Raw genomic sequence first — 18,384 nt, 5'->3', positions numbered from 1 at the left:
CTTATCCACATACTATACATTTTTATTTTAGTTGTTTAATGAACATAATTGTAATTCTTTTCATTTTTGCCAAATTCTGTTTCTTATGCATGTGTCTTATACAAGTACCTGCAGGAAAAAGAGGAGGGTTTATCTGTTCTATACCCAGAGTACCCAATAGAATGTCTTGGATGCGTATTATTGAAGGCTTAATAATTCTAAATATTGTTGACATATAACAAATGCTTTTGTCAATGAAAATCCATCATGCAGTTTTGATGATCAAAGGTAAATCAAAACTTCCTACTCCAAATACCTATACTGTAAGACATACAGAAAAATGTGTTTTTACTCATTAAAGGCAATGAGTCATGGCTAAGTACTTTCACTTGGAGTGGGGGAATAAGATCTGACACAGAGTTTATAACTTCCTTGAGATCTGACCATCTCCCCAACCATTCAAGAAGCACACATAGAATCAGAGCCATCTTCATTATAGATGGGACATCCTTCTCACGAATGAGTCCTTCCTTCTAATTCCTTTCCAACATTTCATCTGACCAGGACATTATTTGACAATAAAAGACACATTCACATTATAAAAATTGTCCCCCATGATTTGCAGAGAGCAATCTACAGGTAGGAGGGAGAATCACATTTAGAAATAAAGTGTCAGAGTCATGTGACCAATGCTTTGTAAAAGACACTGCAGAGACCAGGGACAAAGGTGACCCCCACTAAGGAAGAAATATGACAAGTGTTTCCAATAGAAACACAGGAGCACAGCAGGAAAAGGAAATGGGTTATTTTCTCTCTTTTGGAGTATTTAAGTAGAAACACACAATTATGTAATTACATGATTAAGTTTTCCACGAGGTAAATAATAAGGAAATAATGACGTGGTGGCAATGGGCCTTCAGCAGGGTATAAAGGAGGCTATGGACCCAGAAGACTTCCAAACCCAAGAACTTCACTCTCTTGGAAACCCACCCAGATCCTCCCCGTTCTGACACCATGGTCAGCTCCTGTTGTGGCTCCGTGTGCTCTGACCAGGGCTGCGGCCAAGACCTCTGTCAGGAGACCTGCTGCCGCCCCAGCTGCTGTGAGACCACCTGCTGCAGGACCACCTGCTGCCGCCCCAGCTGCTGTGTGTCCAGCTGCTGCAGGCCCCAGTGCTGCCAGTCTGTGTGCTGCCAACCCACTTGTTCCCGCCCCAGCTGCTGTCAGACCACCTGTTGCAGGACCACCTGCTACCGCCCCAGCTGTTGTGTGTCCAGCTGCTGCAGGCCCCAGTGCTGCCAGTCTGTGTGCTGCCAACCCACCTGCTGTCGCCCCAGCTGCTGTGAGACGACCTGCTGCCACCCTAGGTGCTGCATCTCCAGCTGCTGCCGCCCCAGCTGCTGTGTGTCCAGCTGCTGCAAGCCCCAGTGCTGCCAGTCTGTGTGCTGCCAGCCCACCTGCTGCCGCCCCAGCTGCTGCCGCCCCTGCTGCTGCCTGCGTCCAGTCTGTGGCCGAGTCTCCTGCCACACCACTTGCTATCGCCCAACCTGTGTCATCTCCACCTGTCCCCGCCCCTTGTGCTGTGCCTCCTCTTGCTGCTGAGCCCACTGCCCTGGCTCACGTCCCCCTTCACCACTGGCCCACAGATGTAGACCCTTCTACTGTGCTGACCATTAGGATACATGAAGTGGGGTTGATGTCATTCAATAGGATGGACCTTATGCTTCCAAAGAGCCCACCACCATTTCAATGACTCTTTGAGAACATTCTGGTTCATTTTAAACTCCCTCCCTTGCTTTCTTTTTCTTCCGGTGGTGGCACCAAATGTGAATTAATTTGTAATACACTAGCTAAGAAATTATTCCAATCTTCTGATTTCCTTATTTTCTTTATCAGTTTAAGGTACAGATTCTCCTTCTCAGTGAGGTAGATATTATCTGCAGGACCAGTTTTGTCACTGATGTTGCACCCTCAGATCCAGCCACCCAATTATATTCTGTGTTTCTCCTAGGGTGAATTTCTTATGCTTTGTTGCATCTCTGCTTTCTAATAAACTTTTCTGCACTTAAGAATTCATTGGTATCATTCTCTATTGCTTTCATAATTATTTTACTGATTCCCTGGCAATTATATTTTACACAAAGACACAGGAGGAGCAACCCGTGTTGAAATCATTTTGAAGATACATTCTATATCAAATATAGATAATTTAAGGTATTGGAATAAAAGTGCTGTGTGTATATGTGTGTGTATGTGCACATGTGTCTTAATATTCTAAATTAAGACAGATTTAATTCATGCCTTAGCTCTTGAAACACATTTTATCATGAACACATTATATCTCACAATACTATTGTCCCTATTTTGACAAAAAACATAAAACCAAATTTCAGAAAAGTAGACACCAATGAAATAAGGGAAATCTTCTATAAAGAATTTAATGTACTCGAGTCATTTCACTCAATAAACAACATTTTGGAATTTATAACCAAAAAGCGGGCTTTATTTCCCAGTGAGTTCTGCTGAGAAAAAAAAGCATGTTGAGCTGTATTTTATCTGGATAGCATGGTATATTTCTGACAGTGGTCTCTATGGGTTTACGTTATAATTTAAACATCTCCACACTTAACATTTTAATATATATAAACCCAGAAAGGCTGAAAATTTCAAGGCTCACTTTTCTTTTTAAGAATTATTTTCTTGTAGATTTGTTTGAGTTCATTGTAGATTCTCGATATTAGCCCTTTGTCAGATGAGTAGATTGCAAAAATTTTCTCCCATTCTGTAGGTTGCCTGTTCACCCTGATGGTAGTTTCTTTTGCTGTGCAGAAGCTCTTTAGTTTAATTAGATCCCATTTGTCAATTTTGGCTTTTGTTGCCATTGCTTTTGGTGTTTTAGACATGAAGTCCATGCCCATGCCTATGTCCTGAATGGTATTGCCTAGGTTTTCTTCTAGGGTTTTTATGGTTTTAGGTCTAATATGTAAGTCTTTAATCCATCCTGAATTAATTTTTGTATAAAGTGTAAGGAAGGGATCCAGTTTCAGCTTTCTACATATGACTAGCCAGTTTTCACAGCACCATTTATTAAATAGGGGATCCTTTCTCCATTTCTTGTTTTTGTCAGGTTTGTCAAAGACCAAAAAACAAACAGCCCCATCAAAAAGTGGGCAAAGGATATGAACAGACACTTCTCAAAAGAAGATATTTATGCAGCCAAAAGACACATGACAAAATGCTCATCATCACTGGCCATCAGAGAAATGCAAATCAAAACCACAATGAGATACCATCTCACACCAGTTAGAAGGGCAATCATTAAAAAGTCAGGAAACAACAGGTGCTGGAGAGGATGTGGAGAAATAGGAACACTTTTACACTGTTGGTGGGACTGTAAACTAGTTCAACCATTGTGGAAGACAGTGTGGCGATTCCTCAGGGATCTTGAACTAGAAATACCATTTGACCCAGCAATCCATTACTGGGTATATACCCAAAGGATTATAAACCATGCTGCTGTAAAGACACATGCACATGTATGTTTATTGCAGCACTATTCACAATAGCAAAGACTTGGAACCAAGCCAAATGTCCAACAATCATAGACTGGATTAAGAAAATGTGGCACATATACACCATGGAATACTATGCAGCCATATAAAATGATGAGTTCATGTCCTTTGTAGGGACATGGATGAAGCTGGAAACCATCATTCTCAGCAAACTATCGCAAGGACAAAAAACCAAACACGGCATGTTCTCACTCATAGGTGGGAATTGAACAATGAGAACACATGGACACAGGAAGGGAAACATCACACACCGGGGCCTGTTGTGGGGGGAGGGGGAGGGGGGAAGGATACCATTAGGAGATATACCTAATGTTAAATGACAAGTTGATGGGTGCAGCACACCAACATGGCACATGTATATATGTAACTAACCTGCATGTTGTGCACATGTACCCTAAAACTTGAAGTATAATATAAATAAATAAATAAATAAATAAATAAATAGAGAAGAAAAAATTTTTTTTTTGAAATTAGTTCATAGCCTTGAGTAGGTCGCAGCTGGGGTGCATATCCTAATTAGAATCTCCAAGAGTAGTGCCTTCATTTGAATCTGAAAGAATATGGTAAGTGATTATAACTTGGCATTCTAGTAGGAGCACCTGCTCTTGATGTTTTTACTTTTACTTGACAATTATCAGCTCTGAAGTGCCCTAAGGTATTGAGCCAATCAAGTTTAAGATGATTTGTTCAGATATCATTGATAAGCTTCACATTTTTTCAGATGCCTTAAGAAAATTGTTGCCCAGATCTTAATCATAGAGTTATGATGCCTTCTTAAACATGAGGCAGGATAAATAAGGTTAGAAGGCTGTGAAAGTAAAATAAATATTGAGGCCCCCAAATCACTAAGCTAAAGGGAAAAGGCAAACTCAGAACTGCTTAGGGAAAATCTGCCTCTCATTCTATTCAAAGTCACCCCTCTGCTCACTGAGATAAATGCATATCTGATTGCCTCCTTGGGAAAGACTAATCAGAAACTCAAAAGAATGCAACCATTTGTCTCTTATATACCTATGATCTGGAAGCCCCCTCCCAGCTTTGAGTTGTCCCGCCTTTGCTTCGAGTTGTCCTGCCTTTTCTGAACCAAATCCGTGTTTATCTTACATATGTTGATTGATGTCTCATATCTCCCTAAAATGTATAAAACAAAAGTGTTATCTGACCACCTTACACACATGTTGTCAGGACTTCCTGAAGCTGTGTCACTGGAGCAGCCTGAAGCTGTGTCGCTGAAGCATCCTCAACCTTGGCAAAATAAACTTTCTAAATTAACTGAAGCCTGTCTCAGATATTCAGGGTTCACATTTTGGTAATTCTGAAGGGATTCTGAGTGGAGATGCACCTGACCTTTGACAAATATCCAGTTGGTACCTGGTAATAGCATGAGCTAACCTTATGGCTCAAACCAAGAGGACAATTTACTGAGTTCTGGAAGCACCCTCCCCAAAGAATCTATGATCTCCCAAAATTTGGTGAAGATCTAAAGTGTATTTTGCTGTACAACCTCCCCATCTATTTTTTTTTTTTGGGAGTTTTACTGGCTTACTTGCCTTCCTTTACAAGGAAGGCAAGATTTATTTTACTTCCTTTACAAGGAAGGCAAGATTTCCTGCTTCCATGGTGATGAAATGCATGTAGAGTTTGAGCTCACTCCCAGCAGGGAACACCAGTTTGAGTTTTTTTCCTGCTTCCAGGATGGTAGAAAGCAGCCTTCAGCCTGAGACCCATCCCTAGGTAAGTAGCTGAACTGGGGCTTTGTCTTGGCTAAAGTTTAACAACCAGCTGGTCTTAATTTCTCCTTATCATTAGAATGCTTGGTAATCATATTGTTGGAGATTTTGTTGTTTGTTTTGGTCTTTCTCCCATCAGACTTGACCAACTCTACCTGACTTGGTCAAATCCAAGTGAGAATTCAAAATTATGGGTAACAAAGCCTCTTTAATTTGGCTAAAATTCATTGCAGCTGCAAAAGAAGAAAACAAACAAAAAGAACCAAAAATCCATGCACTTGGTTTCTGTGTTTGCTTCCTGCCTTAGAAAACAAATTTTCTTTCATTTACTTTTCTTCCACCATATACCTCTTTCCCCCTTTGCCGTCCGCAGTACCAAAAAATCTAGAGAGGGCTTCTAATGACTTGAACCCCCTTAAAGAATCAGAACAAAGGTCGCCACTCACCCCTTTTGGGGTGTTTTGTTTTCTTTGTGGAGTTTCAAGAGTCATGGGTAGATTCTTCTTAACTCTAAACCTCTATTTTCCTGTATTGCAAGACCTGACCTCTTTGGCTTTGACCTTGCTGGGTATAATGGTAGATGACAGCTACAGAGTTAAGGGGTGTCTGAGCACAGTTTACAAAAAGTAGTCTTGGCTGTTGTTTTGTTTTCCTTCCAGGAAGTTGTTGTTTAAAGATCCTAATTCTAGTTCAGAGATGCATTCTAAAGGGTCCTCTCTGTTGCTTTTTCTCCACAAATTAAGCTCGATTCGGCTTGTCTGTGTGCATTTGCATGAGGAACTGAACTGTTGTTTTCAGTGGTGACCCACTGTGGAGTCCTGCCCACAAGTGGCACATATTGATCCACCACAGAAAACCTCTAGGCCTCAGCTCAGTTCCTCTTTTTAAGAAGAAAACTGGGAAACAAATAATCTAAGAATGAGGAGAAAGCAAAGAGAATGATCCCCTTTCAAGCACTCCATAGGTTTTATGGCACCTGTACTTGCCAGAGTTTAAGTAAAATGGAAGTAATATGGTCTTTGTGCATATTTACATTAAGAAAGAAAGGGCCCATGTAAATTAGTTCAACCATTGTGGAAGACAGTATGGTGATTCCTCAAGGATCTAGAATCAGAAATACCATTTGATCCAGCAATCCCATTACTTGTTATATACCCAAAGGAATACAAATCATTCTACTGTAAAGACACAGGCACATGTATGTTTATTGCAGCACTATTTACAAGAGCAAAGACATGGAACTAACCCAAACGCCCATCAATTATAGACTTGATAAAGAAAATGTGGTACATATACACCATGGAATACGATGCAGCCATAAAACGGAGTGAGATCATGTCCTTTGTAGGGACATGGATGAAGCTGGAAACCATCATCCTCAGCAAACTAACACAGAAACAGAATACCAAATACAACATGTTCTCACTCACATATGGGAGTTGAACTTTGAGAACACATGGACACAGAGAGGAGAGCAACACATATCAGGGGCTGTTAGGGGGTGGGGAATGAGAGGAGGGAACTTAGAGGATGGGTCAATAGGTGCAGCAAACCACCAAGGCACACATATACCTCTGTAACAAACCTGCACGTTCTCCTGCATGTATATTTCATTTTTTTTTTTAGAAGAGAAAGAAAAGAAGGAAAGAAAGCAAGAAAGCAAGAAAGAGAAAGAAAGAAAGAAAGAAAGAAAGAAAGAAAGAAAGAAAGAAAGAAAGAAAGAAAGAAAGAAGGAAAGAAAGAAAGAAAGAAAAGAAGAGCCTTAAGGTCGACCTACAAACTACAGAGTTCCTAAGTTCTCTTTTTTCTCTATTTTCTTTTCTGCCTGCTTTAAATCTGCTGTTATTTTTCTATTAAGATCAAAACCACTGTTTGGATACAACAGTTTTTTTGCTTGCAAGCTGGTGAATTTGTATTTATCTCATGGCTAAAGTTCTGAAGTAAAAGCTATAGGATGTGTGTGTGTGTGTGTGTGTGTGTATTTAAAAGGCCTTTATAATTTTTATAATTTTATGTTTATTTGGCAATGAAATCCATTTTAATTTCCCTCTAGCACCACCAGACTTTTTCTCTCCGTACCTTAAGATATAAATTTTGCTCTTTGATTTTTGCCTGAGTTGTTTCCTTTAATATGCAAACTTAAAGCCATTTAGCTGACAACTTCCTAGGGGATTAAAACAGGTTACTGAGAATTTGAAAGTCTAAGATAGTGGAAAAATCTTATGAACCTATAAGATGTACTTCTATCAACATGCCTACTAGGTCTATGTATTTATGTGTTGTGTACACAATGTCTCACTACTGAAAATATATAAAAGAGCTCTAATTAATTGGCTTAAGAAAAAAGCACTTAAATCAAATACTTATTAGGAAAGAAGAAAAGACTAGTTGAATGCTTTCTCAAGTTTATGTAACTTAAGTAAAATCTTTAATAAATAAGCTACTTTTAAAATGATTGGTAAAGTAATATTAGACATGTCTTAAGAATTGCCAGCATGCATTTTGATTGCATTTATTAATCAAGCAATTTCATGTTTATCCCTGTCAAATACTATAAGGTGTCAAAATTTGGCATGGGGTTACAAAACTGTGATAGAATGATCTTTGCTTGTGTAATCTTTAATAAATAAGACATTGATACTGGTTTAATAAAAATAGCCACATCTTGAATTTAGTCAGATTACCATAACTTCTAATCTTGTGGCTTTTAGTGGTCTAGTCCACAGGCAGTAATATTTACTTTGGGAATGAAATATTATAATCTTTGTTTCAAAGGTAAACTATAAACTGTTTTCCTCTCAAAGTCTGTTCAGCCTGTGCTGGTAAGAAAGCTTAAAGAGAAATAATTTCATATGAGAAAGAATCTTGTATGGTAAATTTAGACCTAAAATAAAATGACTGATTGTTTAAGAAAGATGGATGTTCAAAACAAACTAGAAAGTCCAAGCATATCATGAACAGTCTCTATAAGTCATAAGAGGATTTATTTTTAAAAAATACCAAAAAACTTTTATATGATTGAGTTGTCTATAATTAAAGGGAAATTATAATGGTCTTCCTGAAGATTGGGCTTCATGCTAAAAAAAACACTTATAGACTAAATAATTAGTTAGAGCGATGAAATTTTCTTAAGGGATTGATTTACTCTTAATAAATTATAAGAGATTTTAATTTTTTAACCCAAAGTTCAACTATTTACTTGCTGTTTTCTCTCCCCTTCAACTTGTTTTCAGCTCATATAAGTTATTTTCCTTAAGTTCTGTTTGTTGCGGCCTGATGCTAACAATGTTTTCTAAAAGTCTAAAGGAAATGTTTTCTTCCAAAGTAATACTCTGTGCAGTGTAGAAGGTCTTTTCTTTTGCCTTTTGATAATTGACCTAACAGATTTTATGGCTTATTGAAACAATTCCTATGCCATTATTATTAAATTTTGGTTTGCTTAGGAAAAAGAAACTGAGATAATTTTTTTAAAAAATTAACGTTATTACATCCATGTATATTTCTGTGTGCACTTTGAAAGTACCTGTGACATTGAGTTACAGGCCTTTAACTCCTGGATCTAAAAAGGAGACCAAGATCTGCTAAATCTTAAGCACTGACAGCAATTAAAACCTCATCTTCAGGCCTGGTAGAAGATGCCAATCAAAATAAACTGCATTTCTGAGACATAAGCCCATAAATCAAAGCTATTCAACTCTTCAAGGCTCAGGAACTACCACAGAAGAGGTAGACATGTGAGATTATAAGGGCTGATTTTGAGAGATAAAATAAGTTCAGTTTCTCTACAAGTTAATAATTGATGTCAAAGGCACACTGATGCAATACCAGCATATGGGCCCCTGTGTCAGATTAACAAGGTTTTCTTGAAGTGTTAACTGACCCCTTAATAAAGGTTATAAAGGTTATAAAAGGCTTATGGAAGTTGTATCTTATGGTCAAGATTAAAATTTTATAGATTGTTTAAAAAATTTTGAAAAACAAATTTAATTGGCTTTATGCTGTTTTATTTGGGCTTATTGTTTGAAAAATTGACTTATTTTATGATGACCGGTGATATCAAGTGTTTTAAACCTTTGATATTTGACAAACTTTCCAAAATCAAATTACAAGTTGTGTATTTTTCTGACCTAATTAATCCTTTAAGATATTAGTTTCCCTCAAGTCCAAAAATGAAATAATTTGACTTATTTGGTATCAAAATTATACAGGAAGCATTGTCAAATATAAAATGGTGTTTGGTTTTCTTTGGGCTGCATTTGCATAAAAATGTTATTGGTATGTGCACCAAAATTATGGGAAACTCCTATAATTCTGATATGACCTGGTGTACATTATCAGTAATAATTATGATTGTTATATTAAATTATTGTGTGCCATGGTGGTAACAAATTTTCTCGTCAATTGTGTCTTTGACTATGGCTGACCTAAAACTTTTTGTCACCCATGGACAATTTTTGTCTTGTTTTAGTCCTCTTTAGAAGATGGTTTTATAATCAGCTATAAAACTCTAACAGGTATTCTTGAATGCAGGTTTCTAATAACTTTGGAGATTGTGACATCACAATGAAGGAAAAGCTTTCAGGACTCATGGAGACCTGAAATGTTCATGAATATCAAGCAGAACAGGAATTAACTGCATGAACTGAACTAACAGAAGACCGAAGTAACCTTTTTGACTTTTTGCTTAAAACGTTGCTGACCCTTTGTTTTGTTTTTTTCAGTCAAGGAAACTTTTCTTTTGAGCCATTGTCAGCTTTTAACAAGTTAGTATACTCCTGTGAAAAATATTTGGAGCATATTTGTTTCTCTCTACCTGATTTTCCCCAGAATTGGAAACTATCTGTGAGTATTCTTAACTTATGGCAATACAGTTATTTGCGTAAGTGCAATAAGAATCTGGTCTCATTTGTAACAGGACACAATAAATTGATCATTTTACCAAGGCTTTTACTCGAATGGTGTGCTCTTCTTTGAGGAATCAAACTTGACTTATGGAGCCAATGAAATCCCCTTGGGAGAACTGGCCTCACATCTTATCTACACAGTCCCTGTACGGGGTTCCTGACCTGTGGTAAGTAAAGCATGTCACTTTCTAACAGTTCCAGGAGCCCCAAGTTTATCTTGGAACCTCAAGAGGAGAGGAATTCACCCAACTCATAGGTATTTAATGGTACAAATCCATGGCTAGGCTAAGCTTTCCAAAAGTCTTATCCAAAATTCCTTCTATGGAACAAAGTTCTGATAGGGACAGAGGACAGGGAAATTCTAGGCAGAAAAGGATAGGTCCCTGACAAAACCCCACCTTCAAGCTGAAAAGCCTTAAACCACGGCCCAAAGTGAGAACTTATATCCCTGTTTTCCTGGTTGAAAGTTGCCTTTTTCTAAACCACTCATGGCCCCATCCTGTCCCATCCTGTGCCTGTGAAGATCTCAGACTCAGCTGGCAGAGGCAAGAAGCAGCTGGATGTTGGGGACTACAGCTGGACATCAGAGAGAAGCAGCTTGACTGCAGAGGGACAGCTTGATGGTGTAACCTTGGAGAAGAATCCGGCTGGATACAGCCTAACTTTGAGGAAGATTACCTACCCACCCCATCCTTTTTCAGCTCCCCTTTCTGCTAAGAGCCACTTTCATCAGCAACAAAATCCCCCACATTTACCACCGTTTGATTGGTTCATGTGACCTCACTTTTCCTGGACACCAGACAAGAGCTTGTGAACCAGGAGAGCAGATACAAAAGGCTGTCACACTGGCCCTCTGCTCTTGCTGGTGGAGGGCAGCTGCCTCATGCAAAAGGGCAGAGGCCTCACTGAGCTGTTGACACTTAAGCCATCCATGGAAGGCAGAGTTAAAAGAGCACTGTAACGTGACTTCTGGGGCTATGGGAGTCACAGGCACCTCCACCTAGATGCTGCTGTGGGGCCTGCACAGAGTTTGCTCCTGCCAGCACCCAAAAGCACTCACTCTGGCTCCTGCACCCATTCACCTGCACTCTTCCTCCCATGAGCAGGGGACTGCAGCAGGTCCGAGTGAGTGAAGTTTGATCCTGCAGCACTGAAGTGCTGATTCCAGCACTCATGCACTCCAGTTCCTGCCTCATTTGCTTGCATGCTCCCTCCTGCAAGGAGTTGAGAGTGGCAGGCTGAATAAATGAGGCCCTGTCACAAGTCCCACAAAGGGGTCAGGGAAACGTCCTGCTTCACTTCCATCAAAGCGAATTTAAAAGCTTATGCAAAAAAATTATTACTATTACTATGACTGTGCTGTATACAATAATCAGGTCAGGTATAATAAAGCAAATCAGCTCTGCCATGATTTGTCTTTAGTAAAAATGGGAAATGGGAGAGGGAAGAATTGTTTCGAAAAATGATAGTACACCTGTTGTTAGATTCTAGTCTTGCCTAATGTTTTTCCATTTTTATTAATTTTTACAGTTTGGCCTGAATTCTAATTTTTCTTGGCTACAGGTCTTCAAAAGATTGTCTTCAGTTTTTTTCTTCTTCTTCTTTCCCACATTTTTCCTAATTTGGAGTCACCGAAAACTCATCTGTGCTTTTGTAAAGCCCTGTGAACTGAAGCTATAAGATTTAAACTTCAGAAGAAAATATTAGCAACCTTTTCACATACATGAGCCTCTTTCATACCTGCCTACTGATATATGGACTTCCGAGTAATGTGGCCCATATTGATTTTCCAGGATTGTTCTTTTGTTTATTTTTGTTTTTCTCCCTTCCTCTCCCTATTTCCTCTTCATAGGACATGAAACTTCACAACCTGCTAAAAATGAACTTTCCTAATAACTCAGGAATTATCTGTCTAGGAATAAACAATCCTAGCCATGAGATATCAGATGAAACTTGAGACCAAAGACTGACTTGCTTCTAAAATGCTTTCTCAAAAAGATTTTTAAGAAGAAATGGGTGGAAATTTGAAAGGAAAATAAACCTTGGGGCCCTGAAATCACTAAGGTAAAGGGGAAAGTCAAGCTGGGAACGGCTTAGGGCAAACCTGCCTCCCATTCTATTCACAGTCACCCCTCTGCTCACAGAGATAAATGCATATCTGATTGCCTCCTTTGGAAAGGCTAATCAGAAACTCTGAAGAAAGCAACCATTTTTCTCTTATCTACCTATGACCTGGAAGCCCCTCCCTGCTTAGACTTGTCCCGGCCTTTCCGGACAGAACCACTGTTCATCTTACATATGTTGATTGATGTCTCATGTCTCCCTAAAATGTATAAAACCAAGCTGTGCTCTGACCACTTTGGGCACATGTCTTCAGAACCTCCTGAGGCTGTGTCACAGGTGTACATCCCCAACCTTGGCGAAATAAACTTTCTAAATTAACTGAGACCTGTCTCCAATTTTGAGGGTTCACAAGGCTATACTGAATTGTCCCCTGTGTGAAGCCCAGCAGGAGCCTTTCACAGCAGGTTCTTTTCACTTGAACCTTTGTGCATCAGCACCTAACTCTTTTGCAAGATAAGGGGTCCTACGGAATACCAGCAGACCCACCAGAGGGTTACAAGTTCCTGATACCTAGTACAACCTGGGAAAGAGAGCAAAGGCCCTTTATTCCTGATGTAGCTTCCCCAATCTCTAGCCAATTTGCACCAAAAGCCCAAGAAACTCCTAACTACAAATTCCTTCCAGGGGTGGGGTGTGTGGGAGGGTGGGCAGGGACTTCTCTGGGGTCCTGCATGCACAGCTAGGCTCAAGGTTTAGCTTATAGTAAACTTTTCCTCATTTTAATAGTAAAAACAGCCACAACAAGAAAAACACCCCTAGGCGGAGATTTCATATGCTAATGATACATGCAATGGGTGTTACATCATGTGGATCCTGAGCACATGTGCCAACCGCAGGTCTGCCTTTGCATACTTGACCTCACCGGTACTTTTTGATTATGTACGTATAGCTCTCATGAGAGGAATTCCTTTTACAGCACTAGCTGCTGTCTCTCCCATTGAGCAGCCCACTCTGCCTCTCAAAGGGTACTTTTGCTTTGCAACAAACTTCTTCGCTTACTCTTACTTTGGATTTGCTCTCAAATTCTTTCACGCAGCAAATTCAAGAACCTGAACTGGTCCACCAACAACAAAATAACAAAATTCCCTTATATAACATTTGGAGTCTGCCTTAACTGATTTGAATCAAGATGGAATGCAGTAGGAAGAGATGTACTTTTTAAATTTGACACAGAAGAGTGAGGAGTATTACCATGATATCATAAGTTCTAAAATCATGGATGAACTTACAAACCACAATACTGGGGGATTTACCTATCCCAAAGCATTCCGTATATCAAATTGAGACAATGAAAAGCTTCTATTTTATTTTAGTTTATCTGTGACATTACTAGGGGCTTTACGTATCCCAAACCATTCCATATATCAAATTGAAACAATCAAAAGCTTCTATTTTATTTTAGTTTATGTGTGACATTGGAGCAGTTTGGCACTATGAGTTCATCCCTGAAGTCTTACTTTGGAATCATGCTTTGAGAATCCCCTTCTACTGCATTCCCACCTCACCCCCATGAATCAGTAAACTCAGTGAAAATTATCACAAAAAATGCAAAAAACAATAAAAGATTTCTAAATGAAAAGTTTAATACAATATATTTTGTGAACACAATAAAGATAAAGAACTAATAAAATAGAAAAATTCTGGCAAACTTGAACAGAGAGAGAAAGAGAGAGCAGGCAAAAAGCGGGAGAGCACGGGAGGGGTAGCCTCCTACCTTTCCAAGAGAAAAGAATGACTGAAAGGCTGACAGACAAATAGTATGTTTGAAAGGGAGATAATGTGTACCTCACTGGGATGGATATTCTGTAGGCTCAAAATGATTTTTAAAAATGAGGAATTTAGAGGATTGGAATTATTTCTTAGCTAGTGGATTACAAATTAATTCGTATTTGGTGCCATGACGGGAAGAAAAAGAAAGCAAGGGAGGGAGTTTAAAATGAACCAGAATGTTCTCACAGAGTCAGCGGGATGGTGATGGGCTCATTGGAAACACGAAGTCCGCCCTGCTGAATGACATCAATCCCACTCCATGTGCCCTAATATTCAGCACAGAAGAATGGTCTACATTTGTGGACCAGCGGTGAAGGGAGAGATGAGCCAGGGCAGTGGGCTCAGCAGCAAGAGGAGGCACAGCACATGGGGCGGGGGCAGGTGGAGATGACACAGGTTGGGCGATAGCAAGTGGTGTGGCAGGAGACTCGGCCACAGACTGGACGCAGGCAGCAGCAGGGGCGGCAGCAGCTGGATTCACAGCAAGAGGGGCGGCAGCAGCTGGAGATGCTGCAGCTGGGGTGGCAGCAGTTGGGTTGGCAGCACACAGACTGGCAGCACTGGGGCTTGCAGCAGCTGGACACACAGCAGCTGGGGCGACAGCAGCCGGAGATGCAGCAGCTAGGGCGGCAGCAGGTGGGCTGGCAGCACACAGACTGGCAGCACTGGGGCTTGCAGCAGCTGGACACACAGCAGCTGGGGCGACAGCAGCTGGAGATGCAGCATCTGGGGCGGCAGCAGGTGGGCTGGCAGCACACAGACTGGCAGCACTGGGGTCTGCAGCAGCAGGACACACTGTAGCTGGGGCGGTAGCAGGTGGTCCTGCAGCAGGTGGTCTGACAGCAGCTGGGGCAGCAGCAGGTCTCCTGGCAGAGGTCTTGGCCACAGCCTTGGTCAGAGCACACAGAGCCACAACAGGAGTTGACCATGGTGTCAGAGGGTGAAGGATCTATTTGGGTTTCCAAGAGAGTAAAGTTCTTGAGTTTGGCAGTCTCCTGGGTCCATAGCCCCTTTATACCCTCCTGAAGGCCCGTTGCCACCACGTCATTATTTCCTTGTTAATATTTACCTACTGAAAAAATTAATCATGTAATTACATCATTGTGTGTTTCTAGTTAAGTACTCCAAAACAGAGAAAATAACTCATTTCCTTTTCCTGCTGTGCTCCTGTGTTTCCATTGGAAATGCTTGTCATATTTCTTCCTTGGTGGCGGTCACCTTTGTCCCTGGTCTATGCAGTGTCTTTTACAAAGCACTGGTCACAGGACTCTCTGACATTTTGTTTTTAAATATGACTCTCCCTCCTACCTGTAGATTACTGTCTGCAAATCATGGGGGATGATTTTTATAATGTGAATGTATCTTTTGTTGTCAAAGAATGTCCTGGTCAGGTGAAATGTTGGGAAGGAATTAGAAGGAAGGACTCATTTGGGGAAGGATGTCCCATCTGTAATGAGGATGACTCTGATCCCGTGTGTGCATCTCGGATGTTCGGGCAGATGGTCAGACCCCAACAAGTTCTAAACTCTTTGTCAGATCTTATTCCACAGCCTCCAGCAAAAGTACTTACCCATGACTCACTGCCTTTAAAGGGTAAAAACACATTTTGCTGTATTTCTTACAGTATAGGCATTAAGAGTAGGAAGTTTTGATTTATCTTTTTTTTTCTTTTCTGACAGAGTCTCCCTCTGTCACCTGGCTGGAGTACAGTGGCATGATCTCGGCTCACTGCAACTTCCACCTCCTGGGTTCAAGCAGTTCCTCTTCCTCAGCCTTCCGAGTAGCTGGGACTACAGGTGTACGCCACCACACCCAGCTTACTTTTGTATTTTTAGTAGAGACAGGGTTTCACCATGTTGGCCAAGATGGTCTTGATCTCTTGACCTCATGATCCACCTGCCTTTGCTTCCCAAAGTGTTGGGATTGCAGGCATGAGCCACCAACACCCAGCCTGATTAATCCTTGATCATCAAAATTGCGTGATGCATTTTTCATTTACAAAAGCATTTGTTATATATGAAGAATATTTAGAATTATTAAGCCTTCAATAACATGCATCCAAGATGTTCTGTTGGGTACTCTGGGTGTAGAACAGATAAACCCTCATCTTTTTCTTGCAGGTACTTGCATAAGACACATGGATAGGAAACAGTTTGGCAGAAATGAAAAGAATTACAATTATTTTCATTAAACAACTAAAATAAAAAATGTGTAGTATGTGGATAAGTTCCATACACCCTCAGGGTATGTATATTACTTGTGAAGTATTGACTATGTAGCAGGCATTGTACCAAATATCTTACATTTGTTTCATTTTCACACTTTAATACAACCTTATGAACTAGTTTATATTCGTATTAGTCTTTTAGAGGAATACTCAAAAGAAGCATTAAAAAGTTAAAACAAACAAACAACCTGTCCAAGGTTAAAGAGAAAGTAAGCCTAATATGTCTTAGTGTAGCCAAGAAAGCCGTAAAGAATACAATTTGCTAAGCTTGCTGAAACTGCTTCATCTTCTTGGAATGTTTCATCTTTTTTTGTCCACTCTGCAAACTCCTACTCATGTGTCAAGACCCAGTTAAAATATTTCCTCCTCAATAATATCTTTCCTGATAAGCTACCCCATTCATGTATCATGATTTCCTGCCTTGTGCTCATAATTTGTTATATTCTCCTGTATCATAGTCATTTACTTCTGTCATTCCACCACGTGCAATGCAAATACCCTGAAGGCATGGGCTATGGCATTTATTCTTGTTACCATGATACTCAGCACAGAGAACACTGGTGGTAAATGTTTGTTGAGTGAAGGAAGGCTTTTTGATGACATAGAGGCATGTAAGGTCCTTTAAAAATGTATATATCTTTTGACTTCTGGATAAAAGAGAGGAAAACATTCCAAACAAAGAGATCACAATTTCATTTCAGGAAGACTAAACTAATTTACGTGGTAGGTAACATGTCATCTGATAAATAACATATGTGGAAAGTTGTGGAAGTTAAGATTCAATTTATAGAATGAGACTTGTTTATAGATAACCAGGAATACAGTGTTGAACATGCATGCCTATATTTACACAATAAAAAGACAGGAAGGAAGTAAATGCCAAATGGTAGCACTGGTTCTCCTTCACCTCCTGACTTCCTCGTTGTACTCTTGTCGATTGAAATAACTATTATTTCCAGTTTGATATCAGTCAGCCAAAAATGTTTGTTGATCATCTGTTGTCTTAACTTAAATTCTACCCAATGTAAACCTTGAGAAAAATACCTGGGTGCACATAATTTATTTGAGGGATGATCCCAGGAAGCACAAGTGAGGAAATGGCGAAAGTAAGACAGGAAAGGTAGAAAATCCCAACAGTGTTTGTGTTAATGGTAGGACCCCCACTGTGGGCATCTGGGGATGAACCCCGGGGACAGGCCTGAGGCTGGAGGCACTTGGCCACCATGATTGCACACCTACAAAATCCTGGAGAGTCAGCTGGGTATTAGTATGAATCATGAGATCAGATAAAATATGAACTTATACTAATCTATAGACTTTTTATACACTAGCAATAATCCTCTCTAAAATTTAATGGAGAAAAATCACACTGGGGCCTGTCGTGGGGTGGGGGGAGGAGGGAGGGATAGCATTAGGAGAAATACCTAGTGTAAATGACGAGTTAATGGGTGCAGCACACCAACATGGCACATGTATACATATGTAACAAACCTGCACATTGTGCACATGTACCCTAGGACTTTAAGAATAATTTAAAAAAAGAACAACGTGCTCACAGTTCTAAAGAGTAAATAGAAAAATATGTAAATAAATCTGCCAAGCCTATGTGAAGGAAAGTGTTAATATTTCCTGAAGGACATAAAATAACGTTTGAATAAATGTCAGAACAAGAGATGTGCAACGAAAGCCAAGTTTTCAAATAAATACATACATGTGTTATGCATTCATTTAATGAGGATGTATCTCAATTTGTAACATTAGGTATTGAATGGGATTGGCAAAGACCGTGATGGGAAACTTACTTTTGGTTGCATTCTTTTGTATTGTCTAAATGTTTAAAGAGCATATATTTGTGTATAAATGATATAAAAATCCTTAGAAAATAATAAATGTGATTTATATAAAATTCATAATTTTTTCTACAGATTCTGTTAAATATGTTTTCTGCTATTATGTTTACATTCTTATTTCTTTCAGGAACTAAAATATTAAAAGTAAATTTCAGTCAGTCATTTGAGCTCTCAAATTAGCTATCACGAATTTCAAATTGTTTTGGGGGACAGGCTGGGTTCCCCAGG

At 39.8% G+C, this 18,384-nt stretch overlaps 2 protein-coding genes across 5 annotated transcripts; one reads left to right on the top strand and one right to left on the bottom strand.

Moving 5' to 3' along the window:
- The first annotated feature begins 816 nt into the window (after positions 1-816).
- LOC107973363 (keratin-associated protein 4-7) lies at positions 817-1,581 on the top strand. 2 transcript variants are annotated; one of them, XM_016948103.2, is made up of 2 exons: positions 817-1,145; positions 1,266-1,581. In XM_016948103.2, exons 1-2 carry the CDS (start codon positions 994-996, stop codon positions 1,579-1,581), a joined length of 468 nt encoding a protein of 155 aa, XP_016803592.1. In that variant the 5' UTR covers positions 817-993. The 2 variants fall into 2 exon arrangements, with proteins under 2 accessions (XP_016803592.1, XP_024206092.1); XM_024350324.1 differs by having other exon boundaries at positions 817-1,581.
- Positions 1,582-13,874: 12,293 nt separating this feature from the next.
- On the bottom strand, positions 13,875-15,047 carry LOC744437 (keratin-associated protein 4-8). Of its 3 annotated transcripts, XM_054670492.1 has the most exons (3): positions 14,806-15,008; positions 14,561-14,715; positions 14,421-14,506 (listed from the first exon to the last, which is right to left on the bottom strand). In XM_054670492.1, exons 1-3 carry the CDS (start codon positions 15,006-15,008, stop codon positions 14,421-14,423), a joined length of 444 nt encoding a protein of 147 aa, XP_054526467.1. The 3 variants fall into 3 exon arrangements, with proteins under 3 accessions (XP_001169025.4, XP_054526467.1, XP_054526466.1); XM_054670491.1 differs by having other exon boundaries at positions 14,421-14,670; positions 14,746-15,008; XM_001169025.4 differs by having other exon boundaries at positions 13,875-15,047.
- Positions 15,048-18,384: the final 3,337 nt, after the last annotated feature.

This window comes from Pan troglodytes, chromosome 19, assembly GCF_028858775.2.
Source record: "Pan troglodytes isolate AG18354 chromosome 19, NHGRI_mPanTro3-v2.0_pri, whole genome shotgun sequence".
NCBI classification, from domain to species: Eukaryota; Metazoa; Chordata; class Mammalia; order Primates; family Hominidae; genus Pan; species Pan troglodytes.
The sequence above is the reverse complement of the archived record's forward strand: the minus strand, read 5'-3'. Positions and strand labels throughout refer to the sequence as shown.

Excerpts from the sequence above, each read along its gene's own strand:
- LOC107973363 (XM_024350324.1), top strand. The coding sequence starts at position 994 with ATGGTCAGCTCCTGTTGTGGCTCCGTGTGCTCTGACCAGGGCTGCGGC.
- LOC744437 (XM_001169025.4), bottom strand. The coding sequence starts at position 15,008 with ATGGTCAACTCCTGTTGTGGCTCTGTGTGCTCTGACCAAGGCTGTGGC.